Source organism: Halichondria panicea, chromosome 14 (assembly GCF_963675165.1).
Source record: "Halichondria panicea chromosome 14, odHalPani1.1, whole genome shotgun sequence".
NCBI lineage: Eukaryota > Metazoa > Porifera > Demospongiae > Suberitida > Halichondriidae > Halichondria > Halichondria panicea.
The window spans coordinates 5,110,169-5,130,037 of NC_087390.1; the positions used below are offsets into that span (position 1 = coordinate 5,110,169).

General features: G+C 40.6%; 4 protein-coding genes across 4 annotated transcripts in view; 1 reads left to right on the forward strand and 3 right to left on the reverse strand.

The window, feature by feature from the left end:
• LOC135347803 (uncharacterized) overlaps nucleotides 1-19,869 on the reverse strand; it is a gene marked incomplete in the record, with an annotated part of 825,189 nt that overhangs the window by 731,704 nt on the left and 73,616 nt on the right.
• Nucleotides 3-9,470, forward strand: LOC135347889 (activin receptor type-1B-like). Its single transcript, XM_064546004.1, has 10 exons — nucleotides 3-287; nucleotides 396-505; nucleotides 2,777-2,935; nucleotides 3,842-4,012; nucleotides 4,456-4,580; nucleotides 5,651-5,807; nucleotides 6,946-7,128; nucleotides 7,260-7,712; nucleotides 7,908-8,029; nucleotides 9,259-9,470. Exons 2-10 carry the CDS (start codon nucleotides 412-414, stop codon nucleotides 9,370-9,372), a joined length of 1,578 nt encoding a protein of 525 aa, XP_064402074.1. The 5' UTR covers nucleotides 3-287; nucleotides 396-411; the 3' UTR covers nucleotides 9,373-9,470.
• On the reverse strand, nucleotides 10,061-14,120 carry LOC135347856 (platelet-derived growth factor receptor beta-like). The gene is made up of 12 exons (XM_064545958.1): nucleotides 13,870-14,120; nucleotides 13,664-13,744; nucleotides 13,211-13,507; nucleotides 12,877-13,105; nucleotides 12,481-12,671; nucleotides 12,225-12,290; nucleotides 11,817-12,009; nucleotides 11,571-11,668; nucleotides 11,187-11,457; nucleotides 10,947-11,046; nucleotides 10,598-10,757; nucleotides 10,061-10,352 (listed from the first exon to the last, which is right to left on the reverse strand). The coding sequence occupies exons 1-12, from the start codon at nucleotides 13,990-13,992 to the stop codon at nucleotides 10,128-10,130; spliced, it is 2,034 nt and encodes a 677-aa protein (XP_064402028.1). The 5' UTR covers nucleotides 13,993-14,120; the 3' UTR covers nucleotides 10,061-10,127.
• LOC135347892 (uncharacterized) lies at nucleotides 14,018-17,831 on the reverse strand. The gene is made up of 12 exons (XM_064546006.1): nucleotides 17,092-17,831; nucleotides 16,761-16,829; nucleotides 16,612-16,686; nucleotides 16,486-16,563; nucleotides 16,371-16,425; nucleotides 15,947-16,261; nucleotides 15,401-15,517; nucleotides 15,049-15,143; nucleotides 14,888-14,974; nucleotides 14,721-14,781; nucleotides 14,274-14,613; nucleotides 14,018-14,157 (listed from the first exon to the last, which is right to left on the reverse strand). Exons 1-12 carry the CDS (start codon nucleotides 17,296-17,298, stop codon nucleotides 14,091-14,093), a joined length of 1,566 nt encoding a protein of 521 aa, XP_064402076.1. The 5' UTR covers nucleotides 17,299-17,831; the 3' UTR covers nucleotides 14,018-14,090.

Below are 19,869 nucleotides of genomic sequence, written 5' to 3' on the forward strand. Positions count from 1 at the left end.
GCAATCAGCCACACCCTCTTTGACAAGTAGGGTGGGTGGGGCTCGTTTGCGGTTATTCTAGTGCAAAATATGTTTTTGTGGTCTGTATTGGAATGCTAGATTTTCATAGTTATTGCTAGTCTGGGGGCCAACTAATAGGTCGGGGGCAAAATCAGAGAAAAGGTCCCCCAGACTAGAAAAGAAGCAAGAAGAGCAACCTTGAGCTGTTGAGTTAGTATTGTCTGCAGCAGGCCGGCCATGTAGGTACAAGCTGAACGCGATTTTAGAAAGCACTAGATCTAGACAGTGTAAGTTAGTACAATAATGGAACATGCAGTTTGCGGCAGCTAGCTGCATTGACCAACCATAATTTATATGTGCAAGAGTATATTAATTCCTTGTTTGTTTCTCTCCAGTTTGTGAGATTGCAAAATGAGAGATTACGTTGTCCCAGTGTCTATGTGCACCATGTCCATGCTGCTGCTGCTGCTGCTATGGGCTCCTTCCGCCAACAGAGCTCAGAATTGTAAGCAACCAGACTCTGTTTTTAGTGACTGCATGGTGTCGTGTATTAAATTGTAGAGAGTTAGCTGTTGTGTGTGCATACAGTAATAGCTACTTGCAGTTCCTTTCTCAGAATGGTTGGGAGGACTTGTTTTGGTACATGGTAGGCCCATTGTGGTACCCACTACCCACTGTGTACACACTGGGAGGTGTCTGTGGGAAAATGACCTGAGATAGAGTAGAATACCTGTACCACTAGATCCCTCCCTACATGTACACGTACTGTTGTAGTGCAGTGAGAGTACTACACACTGCACTGTACATGCACAATCTTGTGTGATTGATCTTCATGAAGGTCCACTAAAAACCATGGTTGTTGCCAGGAGTTGAACTTGGTTGTTGCTAATAGAGTGTTGATAATTTTCAGTAGCTGAAGCTGTAGCTTGTTAGCCATGTTCGTCTTTTGTACGAGTATTTTACCACATTTGAAGGTTTCTTGGGATATTCACTCTTGCAACTAAAAATTGTAAGTTAACCAACAAATATTACCGTATAGCTAGTAATTTCTTCGGCCCAAAAATTCTACGAATAGTTTAAAAAGACCTTCTGCGGATAATATTTCACTTTCAACTGTTAAATTAGGCGTAGCATTTGCGGATAATGTTTCTGCGTTTACTCATTCATTTGCAGACTTCACAGAATTTTTGGGCTGCAGAAATTTCTAGCTATACAATATTCAAACCACATCCCTTTTCTCACTAAAAATTAGTCCCCTGCCCACTTTATAGCACATGATGATGACTCTTTTACAACAATTCAATAGGTGTAAATCTTCACAATGTTCCAAATGTATTGCTTTGACTGATTGAGAGTTACTGTGCGCATTAGATATTCCATACTGCTCTAATAATTATTGTATAATTGTAACGGTAATTTGTTAAAAATAGTTATCCAATTTATCAGACACAGTGCATGGAGGTGTTAATATAAATTATTTGATCACCCCCCCCCCGGCTCACTGAAGTATAAGTATGTGTGTGTATAGTGTACTCCGTGCTTTGTATTCCAGGCTCATTGAATGAGCTTTAGTGGAACTACTCAACCCTTTTAATAACTTTCAGGGTTTCATACAGGATTTTCAGCCAGAGGGGGAAATGACGACGGCCGTACAGCATTGAAAATTTGGGGGGGGGGGGGGGGGGGCAGAAAATTTGGCGGAATGATTGTCTAAGGTGCACTTTGGAGGTTAATGTATTTCTATCATACTATCACAACCACATGCAGTGTTGTACAAATTATGTGAAAATCAGTAGATCTCAATAGACACCTATAGCAACAACTAACAGAGGGCAATCAGGGTTATCTAGTCAAAAATCAGATACCCTTACAATAAATAGGTACTAATTTTAGCGAATTCTAGCGAATTTGTATTAAGGTACGTATATATACAAGAGATGTAGTGTTTATGATACTATGGTTTATACCAGTTGTTCTTCCTAAAGATCAGGGTGTCCTACTGGGGGGATATCCCCAATAAAATTTGCATTCAGGTACTAGTTGAGGTCCATAGCTGGCAATTTTACATACTAACAGGGTATATTGAAGTAACAGTTGACATTTTTTAGCAAAATGTTCTAGTTACTTTTCTTATTTCCCCATCTACCGTATAGCGGGTAATTTTCGGGGGACAAAATATTCGTGGTTCAGCAATATTGAGACATTTCGTGGGTAATATTTTCGTGGTTGGAGCTTGCACTGCAGGTAAAGGTAGGCAAGGTCGCTTCATTCGTGGGTAAAATATTCGTGGTCAGACCTCCAACCACAAAAACCACGAATATTTTGCCCCACGAAAATTACACGCTATACGGTACTTCAAAGTCCTGTATGGTACCGTGAAGACCTGAAGATTAATGGCCCTTTTCTGGCTAGAGTTCATAATACACCACTTGGAATTTTAGTTGTGCGACATTAATTGACATGTGGGTGTTAAACAGATTCAACACTGTTAGAGGGAATATTTGAAAATATTATCTCCACCGAGGCATCAGCACCTGTGGTGCTTTATTTTAATTTTATTATGGACACTCAAGTACTTTAGGTCATAGTAGTCCTATTATCCAGGACAACATTAAATAGTGTTCGCCAAATGAAACTTTGGAGGTATACAAATGACATCGTTATACTGGTACACACTCTGGTATTCTCTGCCACGTAGGTGTCAATCAATCCCGTGAAAATCTGTTTTTTCACTTATTGTTATGTTCGACTCACTTTCATATTCATTTTCACACAGCCTCTACTCCAATCTGCTACTGTGATGATGTGGCAACACCGTGCACTAACAATACTTGCTCCACTAATGCAAATCGGTGTCTAGTGAACTTTAACCTTGATACTGGCATCACCCGTCGAGTCTACATTCTTCTCGGCCTGACTTGTTTCTTTAATTCCAGTGAGTTACTAAAGTGTGTGTTACATTAGCACCTATATAGAGTCCATAATAAAGAGAGAGAGAGTAATATCGAACAAAGCCTTACCAAATGTATTCAGAAAGGAACGGGACTTCCTGCTAATCTAAGCGCCTGGAGCCGTTACTTATAATTAATTGCCTCGGCCTCGGCCCTGGAGCAATAATGTTATTGCCAACCTCAATCACGCGTTTCAGACAGGAAGTCACGTTACTTTCCGAATTACATTCGATGCAAGGAAGTTAAGGCTTCGTTCGAGACTCCCTCTCTTTTATGACTCTTGTCAGTACATAAAACCCTGCAAGACATCGGTATGTTGTGGTACCAACTAATAGACCACATTGCCAACTCTTGGTCTTCTATATTATGCACTCCGGGTGTCATACAGGGGGGGAAGGGGGATATCCCCCCTAGCTCCAATTTCCCCCCTCCTTTCAATTATGACTGTGTGTCCATAGCTGTGTATTGAAATAACAGTTGACCTTTTTTTAGCAACATTTTCTGGTTATTTTTTTTTAATTTCTCCCCTCTACTTCAAAATCCTGTATGACACCCTGGCACTCCACCACATTTCGAAACCCACCCATCACGTGCACTCTATACGTAATCTACAGAAGTGGACACTTTTGGTGTTGTGTATACATCTATGTGCTTTGAGGTGTCTTGTTTGGCTCTTGAGTGTCCTGATTTTAAGGGAGTTACATATATAGCGGGTTATTTTTGTATAGTGAAATCTTATATATTTCGTATTGTAGGGTAATTCTGCGTCACTATCCTAAGCTGTACGAATATTATGAAATGCTTAAATGGGTAGTTCATATGAAAATTACCCCGCTATGCTGTATATTTATTCCAGATTTCCGACATAACAAACTAACCCCCCCACACAGGGCATCGTGGTCAGTGCTGTGACAGTACAGGGTGTAACAAGTGCCTCATGCCCCCTAATCTGACATACGAGCAGTGTCTCCAAGTCACCTTCCCCTCAGACTGCCCCCCAGCAAACTGTTCACACTTGATTGAACCGGGCCGTGTTGAACCCCCTACAAGCAATGGTACAGGTACGTTCACATGTATAGGACACACTTCTCTTTGTTTATAGATCATGTTGCTCCTCCTTTGTGTGGCACTGACCTATGTGTGCAGCTGCACAAATAGCATGTGTGGTTTCGCAGAATGCAATATTGTGATTAACGTATAGCGGGTAATTTTCCTGGTGTAAATATTCGTTATTTTCATCAGCAACCGGCCTCTACGAAAATTTTTTCACCCACGAAAACTTAAGTGTAGTTCACCGGAATGCATGCAATGCAGTGCAAGGCAAACAAAATTTTTACTCGCGAAAATCACCGTGTTGGAGTTGAACGAATTTTTGACCCCACGAAAATTGACCCGCTATACGATATTTATCAGCTCATTCCTAGTTAGTCTATGCACCCTGGTCATCAGTCCTGAAGTTGATCGCAATTTTGCTTATATTAATTATCTTATCTCCCTCCCACAGAGGCAACAGATCAAACTCTATTTTTGTGGGGTATCTGCATAATTGTTATCGTTGTCGCTATCGTGCTGTTGCTCGTAATCCCGACTATTGTTTGTTACTTCTACGTTTTTCGTCGAAGTTCACCTGTGAGTTTTAGAATTATGTATACTATAGAGTAGCAAAGTTGTCAGGCCATGTTTATCAATACCTTAAGGTGACATATTTTCGCGTGTATTAATTTCTGCTATTTCTGCTATTTCTGCGAATGAGAGTAAAATCGCAAAAATTAGTACTCACAAATAATTGGCCGCCCTCTTGTTTAATATATCCAGATCGACATTTCGCAAAAAAATTATACCAGCAAAATGTACAAAACTGTAAAACACAAACAAATCTACCTGTGAAATATGTCACCTTAAGGTATTACATAGTAACCACCAAACTTCATCAGGCGTCAATAATCATCAACTAATAAAAGTGTATAATTATAGTTATTGCACAAACAAAACGAGATTGTTGTACGCATCAACAGATAGCTGTGAGACTAAAACTAGCAGAATGACGTTGGGAGTTTGTGGGTAGTTCAAATCGTGATTTTCATGGGTAACACTTAAGCTTGCTGTGCCGCCATGCCAAGCCTGAAGGTATGATTGCAGTGACGTCATACATGCTGCTGTGACCGATAGTATTTCTATTGGGTGCTTTCTTACTGCTGATAAGGGATTCGGAGAGGGGGGGGGCATACTCAATTCTTTTTAGCCATGCCCGCTTTTTGGTCGCCCTATAATTACAGAAAATGAAAGTTCTTTTATTGCAATCAGTGTAGCTAGCAGCGCCTGACATGCTCCGTCTGTTTGTCTGCGTCAGACAACACTTGGGTGTGTTAGCCGTCTACTACTGTACTAGACTAGTTAACAGCTGCAATTCGAAGGGGCTCATAAGCACCCCTGCCCCCCTCCATTTCTTCGCCCCTGCATTGCTAATTCAACACTCTGATTAATAATGTTGCTTCATAATTATTGTTCATCTTAAAATGTTCGTGGACAAGAACCCTCACTCGCACAAATTGATACTAGAGACTACCACTATAAGAAGTTATGTATGTTGTACGTATGTCCGTGTGATGCCGTGGACGTACCTCACTGTATACACTCACATACCCCCACCCACACACATCCCCACTGGGCCACCCCCCCCCACCCACACACACACACAGAACAACAAGTGTGAAACGAACTTGCAGATTAAAAGTGTGTCATTTGTTTCCGAGAGTGGCAACAGCTGTGTGTCCAGTGGGGGGCGGTCAGAAGGAGTTTTGCGGATATTGGAACCAAAAACTATCGCCAAAGAAATCAAATTGATTGAGCTAATTGGTATGCCATACATTTGCTGTGTGCAGTTTTTTCCATTTCTGAGACCTCCAAAAAACACTATAATGTATACTTACACCACACTTATGTCACCACTAAGTCTCATTGGTCAACAGCTGTAGGATGTAATTATATAGAATATACAGCCCCAGGCATGCACAGTTGTTGCGCGCGTGCGTGGGCGGCCACGGGTATAGTAGTCCGTTGGTTTGTTTGTTTGTCACAAGTAAATCTACTCACCTGGATGCCATAGCGCTACGTTTACAGTATAGACAGCCTTCACACAACAATATAGTGATTTAAATATTCGGGTGTTAAAGCTTAAAAATCTAAAAAGCTTAAACTTGCACGTTGGTAGCTATCTAGCTACACGTAGCTGAAGTGATCCCGTACCAGGAACAATGGAATATAGTAGGGTCACTATTAAAAGTAGAAAGCTAGAATTGTGACTGCATGGTTGTTGACTGACCCTGGATCTTATATTCCAACAGCCCGGCAGGAGCCGCCATGCTTCTTTAAGACTCCAGGTTTTCACAATGCATGTCTCATGTACCACTGTTCTCAAATGTTTCAGCGTGCATGCCTGCCTCTCCAGTCTGGTTTAGTTTTATTGCTCTTGAGTTGCTGTGCTATAGTCTTACACGCTACATGCACTGCATTATATCACTACTCTGCATGTTTTCTTTATAATCATGTCACCAGCCGAGGGTTTGCACTTTAGTTCTAGTATCTATAAGAGAGCTTGCAACTCCAGTAAAAGACGTCGAATGGTCAACGCTTGACCAACGAAGCTCGTGAGCATCTGTAAGAGTCAACGTGTTACTCAACTAGCTATTGCACGGCTGCAAAATTCGGCACAGTTTGTTCTTTTTTGCATCGTCTATTAATTTGTTGCTAGGGGAGATCCTTTTATAGTGCTATGGTCATGTGGTATAAGTCAGATATGCCACACCTACTCGGAGGATATGCACCCCATAAATATCCTCCTCTTAGGTGTGGTATACATCCCTTATACATAGTAATGTAAGAGGCATTCAAAATAGATGTATAGAAAGAAAATAATAATTATGCATGCTTGTACATACATAATTTTATCTAAGATTGTTGCATGGGAACCTAATGTCATGTATAACTCACCCAGCTTCTGGTGGTTTCGGTACGCTCTGGAAGGGCACACGTATTGGTGCCACTGTGGCTGTCAAGATTTACAAAAGTATCGATGATCATGATCAGAGCTTTGAGAGGGAACGCTGTATCTACACAAGATCATTTCTAAATCACGAAAGTATAGCCATTTATTACGGGGCCGATTTGCACACTCCTCGTAAGTTTATAATTATTACAATGTTCCCCAACGCTACGTACCTGTTGTTAACAGCTTATGTTATATTATGTGTTAATTAATCAAACTATGCTGAGCTACTTGTAGTTAAACATGATTATTCACACATACAGCTCTTTTTCCGACCGAATTTTGGCTCATTATGCGGTACTATGAGCACGGTAGTCTAGCCGACCACCTCATACACAACACACTTCCACAGAAGAAAGTGTTTCGTATCCTTTGCAGTATTGCCGATGCACTGGAATATCTTCATCATCCCTTCAAATCTTTCTTTGGAAGGAATCATGAAGGGATTGCCCACAGAGACATCAAACCAAGTAATATCCTGCTCAAGGATGAATTTGGAAGCTGCGTTGTGGCTGATTTTGGTTTATCACTTGGTGCAGAAGATCTTCTTCCTGGGAGTGCCCCTGTAAAAGTGCAAGTGGGCACTAAGCGATACATGTCTCCCGAGGTGTTGAATAACTCTGTTGTGACGACAGAAATTCAATCATTCTGTGTGACGGATATTTATTGCTACGGGCTTGTGATGTGGGAGGTTCTTCGGAGGTCAGAGGGTGAAGGTTAGTAGAATTCAATGTGATTATAAAATTATATGATGCCAATGCTATAAAATGGCTCATCGTATCTCGAAATGTGACTTTAAGTTATATAGAAGGGCATTGTCCCTTGTTCAAAGCTGCATGCATGAGTTATATACTTGACCAATTGATTATGGTGTATATTATATTGATAGCTCCTCGTTGTGTATACTGCAGGTGAACCTAGTGAGTATGCAGTGCCGTACCACAACCTCCTTCCGCCTGACCCCACTATAGAGCTGGTGAGGGAGGTGGTTGTAGAGCAAAGAGTGAGACCACAGCTGGAGGAAAGATGGAACGTTAGTATAATTTAGAGTGGATATTTTATGGCATTGATTCATTTACAAATACCGTATATACAGCAGGGAATTTCCGTAAGGTAAAATAATTCTTTGAACGACAGCGGTGATTTGAATGAGTACAAACTTCATTTGCTTATCATTTCGTGCACTGCAGTGAATGCGTTTCGGTAAACCATCGTGGGTAAACTGTTCATCAAGGTCAGTCTGCCCACGCAAATAACGAATGCGTTCCCCACAAAGTTAACCCACTATAATATAATTATATAATTATATGGTAGTGATATTACCGTACTCTACCGAGATTACGCCCACGTCCGAAATTACGCCACTTTTGAGTGAAAGTTCCTACACAGTCTAATTTGTCTCGAGAATACGCCCACCAGGAAGTGATACATTTGTCAGTGAGCAAATTGTCAAGAAAGGTTTAGCAGTTTACTGTGTACGCTGGTTAGCTCTGAATAATTATAGCTAGGTGTGTGTGCTGAAGGCTAAACTGTACTTGTCAGCTAACCTATATACTAGGAGAGAGAGAAAAGAGAAAGAAAAATACTATAAACATGCATGTACGTACTTACTTAATGTGAAACCTAAAGCGTGGACATTTAAAATGAAATGAGCATACATTGTTCCCACTAAAGTTGTTTATTTTGCAAATTTACGAATCAAAATCCAAGAGAACGTGGCTAGAAGCCTATAGAAGCTGTTAGTTGTTCGTCGCATAGAAGCTGTTAGTTGTTCGTTGCATTGCAACTGTTGAGCAGTTACAGCTGGAATACACAGTGACACACACACAGTCGGCTTTACCGTATTCTTCATGAGGCTACGCCTCGAGGCATAATGAGGAGAATGAACACCGAACCATATTGAGAACTTTGTATACTTTTGAGCACATGAGGTTGTAGTGTTAGTTGCCCTTCATGCAAGTCATCTGTGACCTGGAATGCATGAAGATCATCGTCTCTTAATTCTCCAGTGCAGTATGTCTGCGTACATTATAATAGCTAGCTCATTGTAAAGTATCATTGTGTTCAATTTTTCATAATGACATCACCATTTGATTTATAATGAGAGGGAAGTGGCCGTTTTACATTCGGTTTAACGCCAGCGTTTGTTTATACGTGCGTTTTTATAGAAACGGAACGGGAACTTTTTATTGATGGGTACTGTACAGTCACACATTTGGGGGCATATTAATGTTGACTGAGGAACCCTCTCTCTCATCTCAGGTCCACTATCAGAATATTGTCCTGCTAATGCAGGAATGTTGGTCGGCCTCACCGGATGGTCGACCCACAGTGGCAAGAATTAGACTAAAACTGGCAGAGAATTTGATATCGTAACTATCGGCATTAGTGGCTTTTTGCCTGGGGCAGGTCATGATGTTCATAATTATATTGCTGTTCACTTGTGTTTGTTACCTTATATTTATTATTTGAACACAATGTTCTCACACAATGTTATATATATATCACTTATATAATTATATTAATTCTAATGTCATAAAGTTTATGATAATACATGAATTGTAAAAAAAGCAAAATAATCAACATGATTGTATGCATGTGCATAATAGGAAGAATCGCTATATACCCTGATGATTGCTACTATATATAATTATGATTTGTTTCCAGGGAGACAAATCTACCCCTTGTACATGTAAACGACAGTACACGTTTAACAAACATACTACTGTATAGCTCGCTTGCGCATGCGCACCGAGGCATAAAAATGATTGAATGCAAGCCAAAATCTCATTGCATGTGCATAACATCAGCACAAATATATACAGCATAGACTGACACACTATCTACAAGATTCCTAAAGAATCTATAGCGTAAAACCATGCATTGTCCAAACCCTATAATTATATAGCAGACTGCTATGTATATACCGCCATGGAAAATGCTGAGATATGAGCTTGTACACTGCATGTATACTGTAACCAAGCAATGAGATACCCTTCACTTGCTAAAATATTAATTTTACATTAGACCCAATCAAAATCAGCTCTAATTTGAAACAGTGGCATAATTATAATTATAAAACAGCAAGAGAATTGAATGAAATTGTTGTTAGGATTTATAGTTCCACATAATTAGCTATCTATATACAGACCATCCGCATCAGAAGAGATGGCAAACACTGAGGTGTTGACATCAAAGACCTTCAAGCGTTTGGGTGTACCCACATAAGGATTATAGCTGTCCCTCTGAGCAATGGTGGAGTGATTCCCTTCTTCTTCAGCAGGAGGAGGGGAACCTTCAGAGCTACTGCTCATGGAGGCCTTTTCGTCTTTGTCATTGTGAGCACAACTTGGAGCCTAAGAAAATGAACAACATTGTTCCTTAATAGCCAACTAAAAATAGTGAGAATTACTATAGGTGTTTGATGACCTTCATATAATTAATACACAATAATTATGTAGACTGTCTTAGAGAAGAGTAGTTATATACAATTACGCGCCAAACCATAAGTGTTTCACCATAAGGAATTATCATGCATGATAATATGCATGTGTGCATGCACTGTCTTCGATCAATGAGCAACATTGATTTAAAGATGTACGTTTGTTTCAGCCTCTAAGCTTCCTTCTTCTGGTACACAGTTGATGAAGTGGGTGTAAGCATTTTTCTCAGACAGTGTTCGCACAAATTTATTTTTCAGAGCAACAAATGATGGCCTATTTTCAGCCTCTTCCCTCCAACACTCCTTCATTAACTCCTCGCTGTGTATGTGTATGTGTATGTGGGGGGGGGGGGTGAGTGGTGTTATCTGAGAACTGTTATTCTGAATGCATCAGCGGCCCAAGATATTGTGGATTGATTTATTATTGCAACGCCAATATAGTCGTATAATTATATCCTCCATGAACTTAGTTTGTGCTGCAGTATGCATTTTTAATTATGACCATTACATTTCCGGGGGTGTTTTGGTTGGAGACTCGAGTCGACTGCCACTCTCCAAATAGTTCAAGAGTTCAGCGAAACTAGTAATATGTGGATACGGGAAATCACCTGCATAGAAACAGTATAAGCATTTTAATCTATGCATGAGGATCGGGTAACAATGTAGCTTTATTTCGGGAGGTCATAACTACTAGGATATGCTTTCTTTAATTGTTTTCAAGCTAGTTGCAGGTGTACCATGCACTCACAGAGTGTTGCAATCTCCCAGAGCAACACGCCAAAGGACCACACATCCGAAGCGCTACTGTACACTCCATTTTTCAAAGCCTCAATGGCCATCCACTTCCAAGGCAACTTCACGTTGGTTTGATCGGTCTTGATGTACAGCTCTTGGTCTGATTCAGAAGTGAGGACACGAGACAGTCCAAAATCAGTGATCTTTAGACTTTTGTCATTGCAAACCAGGATGTTACGACAGGCCAAGTCACGATGGACGATGTTTAGACTGCTGATGTACACCTGCATGCATGCACATGCGTGAGGTAAGCATTATTTAACAATTATAATTATATAAGCAATTTAGTTGTACCTTATACTAATGGTGTTACTGACTTCTAATTGGTTGCACTCACCATTCCCGACGCAATTTGGAAAGCAAATGAAATAAATTCGTCAGGCTCCACTCTGTCCTGGTAACTCTTGAATAGCAACCCACCATCTACGCTAGGAGCTGCAATGATTATAAGATGTGATAATAAGTTGCGGTGGTGTTACCCCTGCTAAAGGGTAACACTAAGGATTCGGATTGTAATTATAGCTACATGCACACAAGGTAATTATAGGCGTAACGAAGTGTTAGGTTAGCTTGAAGAACTCACCATTATCGTTTTCAATCTCTAAGTGATCATATTCTTGAGTTTCCTTCTCATCAAGGTGATCATAAGTGGTACCATTTGGGGGCGTGGCACGAGATGGAGTGGGTGTGTCTATGACGAGGCTAGGCAGAGAGGTCATGCATATTCCATTACACAAGTCGCTTAGGGAAAACAACGTTCCACCTGAGTTTTGATCCTAAAAGAAGAGAGAAATTTTTTCTTCAACTGATCACACTATGATAATGGAGTCTAAGTGTAATACAGTGAAACACTGGGTGCCTTTGGGGAGTTAACCTATTTTGACAGGTTGTTTCGGACACAATCTGTTCATATCATGATCAGGGTGCCTGACCTTTATATCACAGTTGGCATGGGGGGGTTCCACTGTATAAGATGTTTCTTGAAACGTACCTGATAACCAGAGTCTGGTTGTGATATGGTACTGGTAGCTCCACTAAACTTCCTTCTATGCTGTGCCTGTGGAATGGGAGGTAATGATCATCTGGTATATATCGCAATTGCAGTAAGAGAGTATAATTGTGACCATTATACAGGGAGTGAAAACGTTCAACGGTTGCATGAGGGAACACGTAGCTATATATTCAATGCAACAATAATGGCGTGCCTAAAATGTGATGCTTTCCTCATCACTTACAAAGAAACATACCATTTTCTTGATGGCCTGGAGATAGACCTCCAAGTTTCCATGAGGTACGAACTCAGTAAGCAGACACATTGGTTCCTGAAGGGTCACACATCCCACTAGACCCACCACATACGGATTGCTCCTCTCAGCGATCTTCTTAACCAACTCTATCTCATCCAGAAAGCATTTCTTGTCAGAGCTTTCAGTTGTATCTGAAGAGATGAAACTCATATACACTGTAATAATTATTATCTGTATTCAAACAACTCAATATAATTATAGTGTTAAGGCAACAATTAATTTGATAACATAGAAGTTTAAAATTGAATTTGAAGAAGGCCGTGGAAGAATCTCTCTGGCCATATAAATATTATGCACGGGTAAATTTCGTGACAACGCCAACTTTGGAGAGCTCACTTTTGAGTAGCTTGATGGCCACTGTTTTACAAATACTCCTTTTCATGACCTTCGAAGAAGAGATGGGTCCCTTCACTATTCCTTTGTACACTTTAGAGAAACAGCCGTCTCCTAAATTGTCACCCTCCAGTATCACGTTGCCTCGGGGGATTTCCCACGGGTCAAAAATAGGCAGTGACTTGATGGGCTTGGGACAAATCCCAGTCTCGGGTACCAAATGGGGTGCATCCTGAAGGAAATACAAGGCAATGTGATTACGAGTATTCATGTAATTTTGAAACTATAGACAGTATAAAATTTGACAGTTTACTAAAAACGTAAAAACATTTCTCACACTTAATAATTGCTTTATTAAATTTCTCTTCTTCTTGTGATTCAGACAACATAGACAGGAGAGCCCAACACCAGCGACCATGGCAACCAGTCCCACTGACCCCAGTGTGGTGAATGTCACTATGTATGTTACAGTATTCACAATTGACTCCGGTACCGTACCGCTACCACCGTTACTGCCATTGTTACTGGGGGTGGGTACATGTAGTAGAGTGCAGTTGGTAGATAGGGAGGTGTTTGTGGGTAGGGGGGAGGGGGTAGACCAGTTACTCCAGAGGAACAGATTGCTAACACGAATCTGTGCACGGAGTTGATAAAATGAAAACAGGTGCATATGTGAGCATTTAATATAATACTCTGTTCAATTGAGTGGATCACAAACACCAAGTTGTCATACGTAGTTGCATGCATGTATACTGGTTTGTTTTAGGTAATAGTCACCTATACACATTACCTGAATGAAGAGACACAGCTGATTGTTTGGTACCACAATGCTGGAGAACTGAGCAATTCTTTGAATGGGGTCCGTTTCATTCTATACAAATTAAACAAGCAAAAATCACAATGGCCATTCCTCATAACGAAGATAGGTATATCTAGCACACATTCTTTAAGTAAATGTAAGATAATAGAAACACAGTACTGAGTTTATGGGCTCACATCTCTTTCAATATCTTCCAGGTGGACAATAAGCTCCTCGTTGATAATGTTACTCATTACAGGCTCAGTCAAGATTCTAATCTGCTCTCTTTCAATTCTCCCATACGTCACATTAGGAGACATCCAACTAATGGTGAGATTTTTTCGGATTGGTGACAAGTTTTCTTGCTCTACTGTAATGGTGGCTTGGTCTACCGCACGAGGGGGTAAGGGCTTGGTTGTTATGGAGCATAATTGTATTGATGGTAGCAGACGATAAAAGAACTCTTCATTGCGAATGGATTGAATCTGAAAATGGAAAAAAGTTCACATCCAACATTGCACTGTACTATATACACAAGCGTATAGTCAAACAATTCCATTCCTAAGTTCTTAAATAGTGCATCCTTCCACTAAAGGCTCACCTTAAAACGAGTATCCACAAGTTCCAGTGGTAATGCATGTACAAAGAACGAGCCAGAAAATTACTGGTGAGATAATATATAAAACTTTCATTCTCCTTTCCTAGTGAATCGGATCCCACAGCTATTTTTTTGAATATCAACAATCTTCCTGGTCCAGGAATAGAACTATTGACAGGTTTCACGTTCACAAACATATCGGCACGAGACAAACTCTCATGGATAGCAGTGAAATTGTGACCATTAGGAATGATACTCCAGACAGCTAGAACTGAGAATTGACCAGTGTTCTCATTTTGACGAGAGAAGCATCGTAAATCGAGCGTAGGTTTCTCTCCACTAACTGCATGAAGACGAGAGAAGTGTTATACAGTAGTTTACTGAATTGAAAAATTCAGGCACATGAATTATCTACCAAAAGTCAACTAGTATACATGCATGCGTACACACCTCTGCTAATGAGTGCACGCGGTATCTCTGCAGAGCGCCCTGAGCCGGGTTTTACTTGAACCTAATATAACCAAGAAATTACATCAGTCAAATGAACTGCAAACAATGAACTGCAAACAAAGAGATCTGCAAACAATGTGCATGTGATGTATGAGGACACCACTCACAGTAATGTTGTATAAGCATCCTCCTCGTGAACCAAACACTGGTCCATCAGTAGCTCTCCTGGCAGCCATCTTAAAACTGGTAGCATTCTGAAATGTTTTATGTGTAACTATAATAATAATGTGATATCAAACCATCCGAATTAAAGTTGCTAGTAATTTACCTTGTTTGCAGTGTAAAGCTGTAACATCGTACCACAATTGGGTCTGAATGCTGGCTGTCGCAGAACAATATTGTAGTGTGTAATGTACTCAGAATCTGCATGTAGGTGCATGGCACAGTTAATTTAGTGTGTGCATATGATCGTGAGCATTCATTTTTGGAAACATAAAACTGTCCATTTGACCAATACTGGGAATTTTCTGGTGGTATTCTAATCATGACCATATACATAATAGTAATGATACAAGTGTATAATTATAGCCAATATGTAATTTTGACAATTAATTGATGTAATATTATTATATAGCTTGAGAATAGGAAATAAAGTGTCCATATTATCAGTTACACTGCACCTGTAGGTTTCTGCCAGTTAAGCGTGATTATAGCCCTAGCCAGACCAGCGAAGCCATCTCGGAAATCCTCACTCACTTGGATAGTCAAATTAGTTGGTTTCCCGGGGAATCTCGTCTCTGCACAAGGAGAGACATTATGATGAAGGATAATATAATTATGAGTATGTTTGGGTGAAGGATTATACTTTACTCCCTAAATTTAGGGAGCAGAAGAAGCCGGTCTTACAGTGTTAAGGCTAACTTGAAATTGTTTGGGGGAAACATAATTTTACCAAAATCCCTCATGTCCATTTAAAAGTTAATTTCTACCCAAGGGACATTTGTTAACTCAACAACACATCCTCTATGGCTGCATGGCACACGATAATAGTTTTGTAAAGTCAAAACATGTGGGCAACAACTATAAATACTGATATCCCAATAATTGCGTTACCATGGTGTTTTGACTAACCAGGTACAAGGTGCTTTAATGCCATCAACCAAATTAAACATTACAGTTAATCCCCCATGCATCAGAACTATATACTTGCTACGTATCTTTCTTACCTCCATGGACACACACCATTGTAGTGTCAGAGAAACCAAAACCACCCTCTCTAGTAACCAGGCCAACAGAAACAGCAACTGTCGTACAAGCCAGACGACTCAAATCCAAAACACTCGGTGGGACATGATAAAGTAGATACTTGGTCTCAACACTTGCGTTCCCTTGGTACTCTATTTTAATTATCAAAACCGAGACAGTGCTATTCAATGATGGGATGGAACTAATTGAGAAATCGAAAAGTCCAGCTCGAAACAATTCTGGTGATTGTGTAACCTTTTGGAGAGTTGGTGAATCAAGCAGAGAGTGGTCGTCAACTGAGAAAAAGGCAGAATAATATATAGGCACTGAACTACATTAATTTATGGGGACCAATAATTAATGCCTGGTTATAAAATCTGCATGAGCAGACAGACAAAAAGTCACCTATGTTATCACTGCCATTAGAGATTGAGCAACCTTGTCTGCAGTACTCCTCACTCTGTATAAACAATATTAAGTGTATAATTTATGGAGAGAAAACAGCAATTTATTAACGCACACAGGTTCTAGAGCAAGTGGTGTCAGAATATAGCTGACTACACTGATCAGTGCTCTCACACTCCACACAGTCAGTCCTCTGCGGTGAAAGAATTAAGGTTGTGGAATCATTTTTATTAGCACTTACACATTGTCCGGTGCACAAGCTTGAGGTTAAATTCATCGTTGCTTTAATCACACATCCTTGGGTGCAGTCCTCAATCTGTAATTCGAGACATTACACATGCACATTCAATATACCAGCAATAACATTATCATGTGTGTCTCTGTTGTTACCTTGGATACATTATCACAATGTAGAAAGGAGGGGTCCACAAATGGTCGTGGAGCAGATACCAGAGAAGCCTATTAGGTGTGTGATGCATGGGCAATGGTAGACATATCATCCTGTGTTTGATCACATTGCAAATTGTAAACAAACTACACGCAATCAGGCTCAAAATCAAGCAGCTGCAAAACAATAACTCTGAAAGAGTTTGATAATAAAGCGTATATGCCATGGATGTGACATTTTAGCTGTAATAAAACTATGTACCCGTCAAATACACAATTTATGACTTTACCGTCTAGAATTGAACATGATTTTTCACGGCCCTCAGCAACTTACCTCATCAAGTATTTCACTGGAGCATGCAGCAAAGCATCTAGCTTCCACTATAGCCTGAAGCTCATCAGTGTAGAATGCATGCAGCAGGTTTTGGTCAGTGGGGATGTAGCAGCTCTCTTTGTTGCACACCTCTGAGATTGATGCTAAACTCGAACGCAATAGATACAAAAATACTAATAATGTAACTGTCCTGATTCTTTGCTTCATTTTCACACAGTGATTGGTTTGACAACAATGCCGCGCCGCGCGCCCGGTTATATACTCTTGAGAATGGGTAAAGATCGTTAACTATGTCTAAATCGAATTGTTTCAGCCTAGAATCCACACAGCATAATAATTATGGCAAAGGCTTTGCCAACAGGTAACGTTGGTATCAGCATAGACACTATAAATTTCAGATGAGGTTGGACGATTGTTAATTAATCTTTTAATTTTCTTTGTAACCTCCAATTCCTTGGAAACTTGCAGAGAAAGTAGCTATCCTAGCTAAGCCAAAGGCTGCAAACGATCATAGCCTTTTATACTAGTAGGAAATGATGCCAACAATACTTAGTGACCCTAAAAAGTGAGTAGCATAGCCATACACTAAGCCAGAAACTAAGATTAGTCACAAAGTTCCAGTTGTTGCTGCAGTTTCCTTGTTTCTTTGTCTTCTGTCTTAATATAGCAGGTGTAGCAACGATAGTTTTAAACTACTACGACTCATAGACTAACAGGAGACGTAATACAAGACAAATAGACAATAACTCTTTCCTTGGCAATCTGTTGTAGAAATTACAACAATGGGTAAGGAATCGTTATGATGAATTAGATGAAGTTGTATGTGAGCTCCTCCCTGACAAACAAACTGTAGTCTAGGTAACCGCCTTATCAGTCAAGTAGGCTAAAAATCTGTGTCCTTTGATGTAAGCTTTGATGTCTCTTTGTGCATATGTAGTTATAAAAAAAAAAAAAAAAAAAAAAGAAACCTTTGACTAGCTAGGAAGAGTAGCAGCAGTAGGCAGCAGTAGTAGTAGCAGTGCAAGCAGGACTAGACTAGATTAAAAAGTTGGTGGAAAGAATAACTGACCGTTTGGACGTCACCTGGCTGCCAGACTTTCATCTGGACTCTTCCCCCTGAGTAGCTGGCCTTTCTCTAAGCCACAAAACTGAGCAAGAAGCTGAAGAAGCAGCTAGACAGAGACATGTACCTAGCCTTGAGAATTGGGAGGCGTGGCTCAACTAGTTAGCCCAGCCCAGAGGAATTGTTACCGTGGGTACTGAACAACCGTAGAAGTAGGGCTACCCCTGGCTTTACTGAATTAACTAGCTGTGTCTGCTGTCTAGTTGGACCAGATTTAGCTAGATAATGGGGTAGAGAATAGTTGAGCGGTGCTGTGTGTAGCTTGAACTGTACTGGCTGGCAAGAATCTAGTAAGCACCCTATGCACTGATAACTCGTCAGAATGGAGGGTATGTTCTAGGGATCTGGACAGCTGTACATCCAAAGGAGCCAGGGAGTGCCAATCATCTTCTCCCAGTCTCTGACACGCTAAACAAAAGGAGCTAGAACTGGGAGTCCCAGCTAGAATTGCTAGCCGGATCTAGACTAATAGAATGACTTGGAGGCGTGGTGAGGCCGGATCCACACTAATTGATCGACCTAAAGACGCTCCTGTTCCAGATTTCACGAATGGCAAGGAAAGGGATAAAGAAATGATAAAGTGCTGACTCAGCGGGTTGGGGTTCCTTCTATGGTTTCTGTGTTACAAAGTGTAGTCTGGCCACGCCCAACTACGCATCGATCCCAGGCCGATCCGTCTCTAATTGAACGCTAGGTCGCCTCCTCGGCCTGGTATTGATTGTATCTGGGCGTGACCGGAAACTGGTAAGTATCAGCTATGTACTGTAAAATCTTCAGTTCATCACAGTTGGCTAAAAATACAGCGATATAATGATATGACACTAGAAATTAATACTGTGCACAGCAGTACTGCGTCCATAATAAATGCAGATGTTTAGAAGCGAAGATCTCAAACAAGAGCTTCCAGAAAGACTTAATAATTACTGCGCCTTCAGGTGGCATAACAAAGATTGTGTGTTCACAGTGCATCAAGAGACAGTAGAATCCTGACGTCACTGGTCAGGATAGCAACCACAAGTGTTGAAAGAGCCATTCCACGTCAGTAGTTTTAGTGCAGGTAGTTCTATAAGATCGGACCCTTGGGAAGGACACGAGTGGCACTGGGGCATCCTCTTTCAATGAGTTCACACCCATCAGCTAGGAGGAGTACGACGGGGGTTGGAGGGGAAGGTTCCATTTTGCTCCTGTATACAAATTAGTATGAACTTAACTGCACCATTCCACTATACATTTTGTAACTCACAGTGATGGTCCACACAAAACTAGCCACGATCCCAGGCTGCACTTCCTTGAAGGCCGGTGAAGGAGGCTAACACAACACCAGTGCCAGTGCCGTAATGTCATATCTTGATCCAGATACCAAGGATTGGGCTATAGGCTATAGTGTACAATTTCCAATGATGAAAGGGTATTATTGATTTATATCGCTCACCTTGACAATACATCCCAGGCCCAGCCACTTGTGGACACCCCTGAGCATAGTATACAAGAGATCGATGGCCAGAGTCTAAGGATAGACTCTACCAAGTGTATCTGGCAATCAATGGTCTAATCAAGCGCTTGTATTAAATTGTGTAGTCAATCAAAAGTAGCCACTGATAGCAGAACTTGAGAACCTAGGTCTGTTCTTTCACAAGAGTGATGCTCCTTCTTCC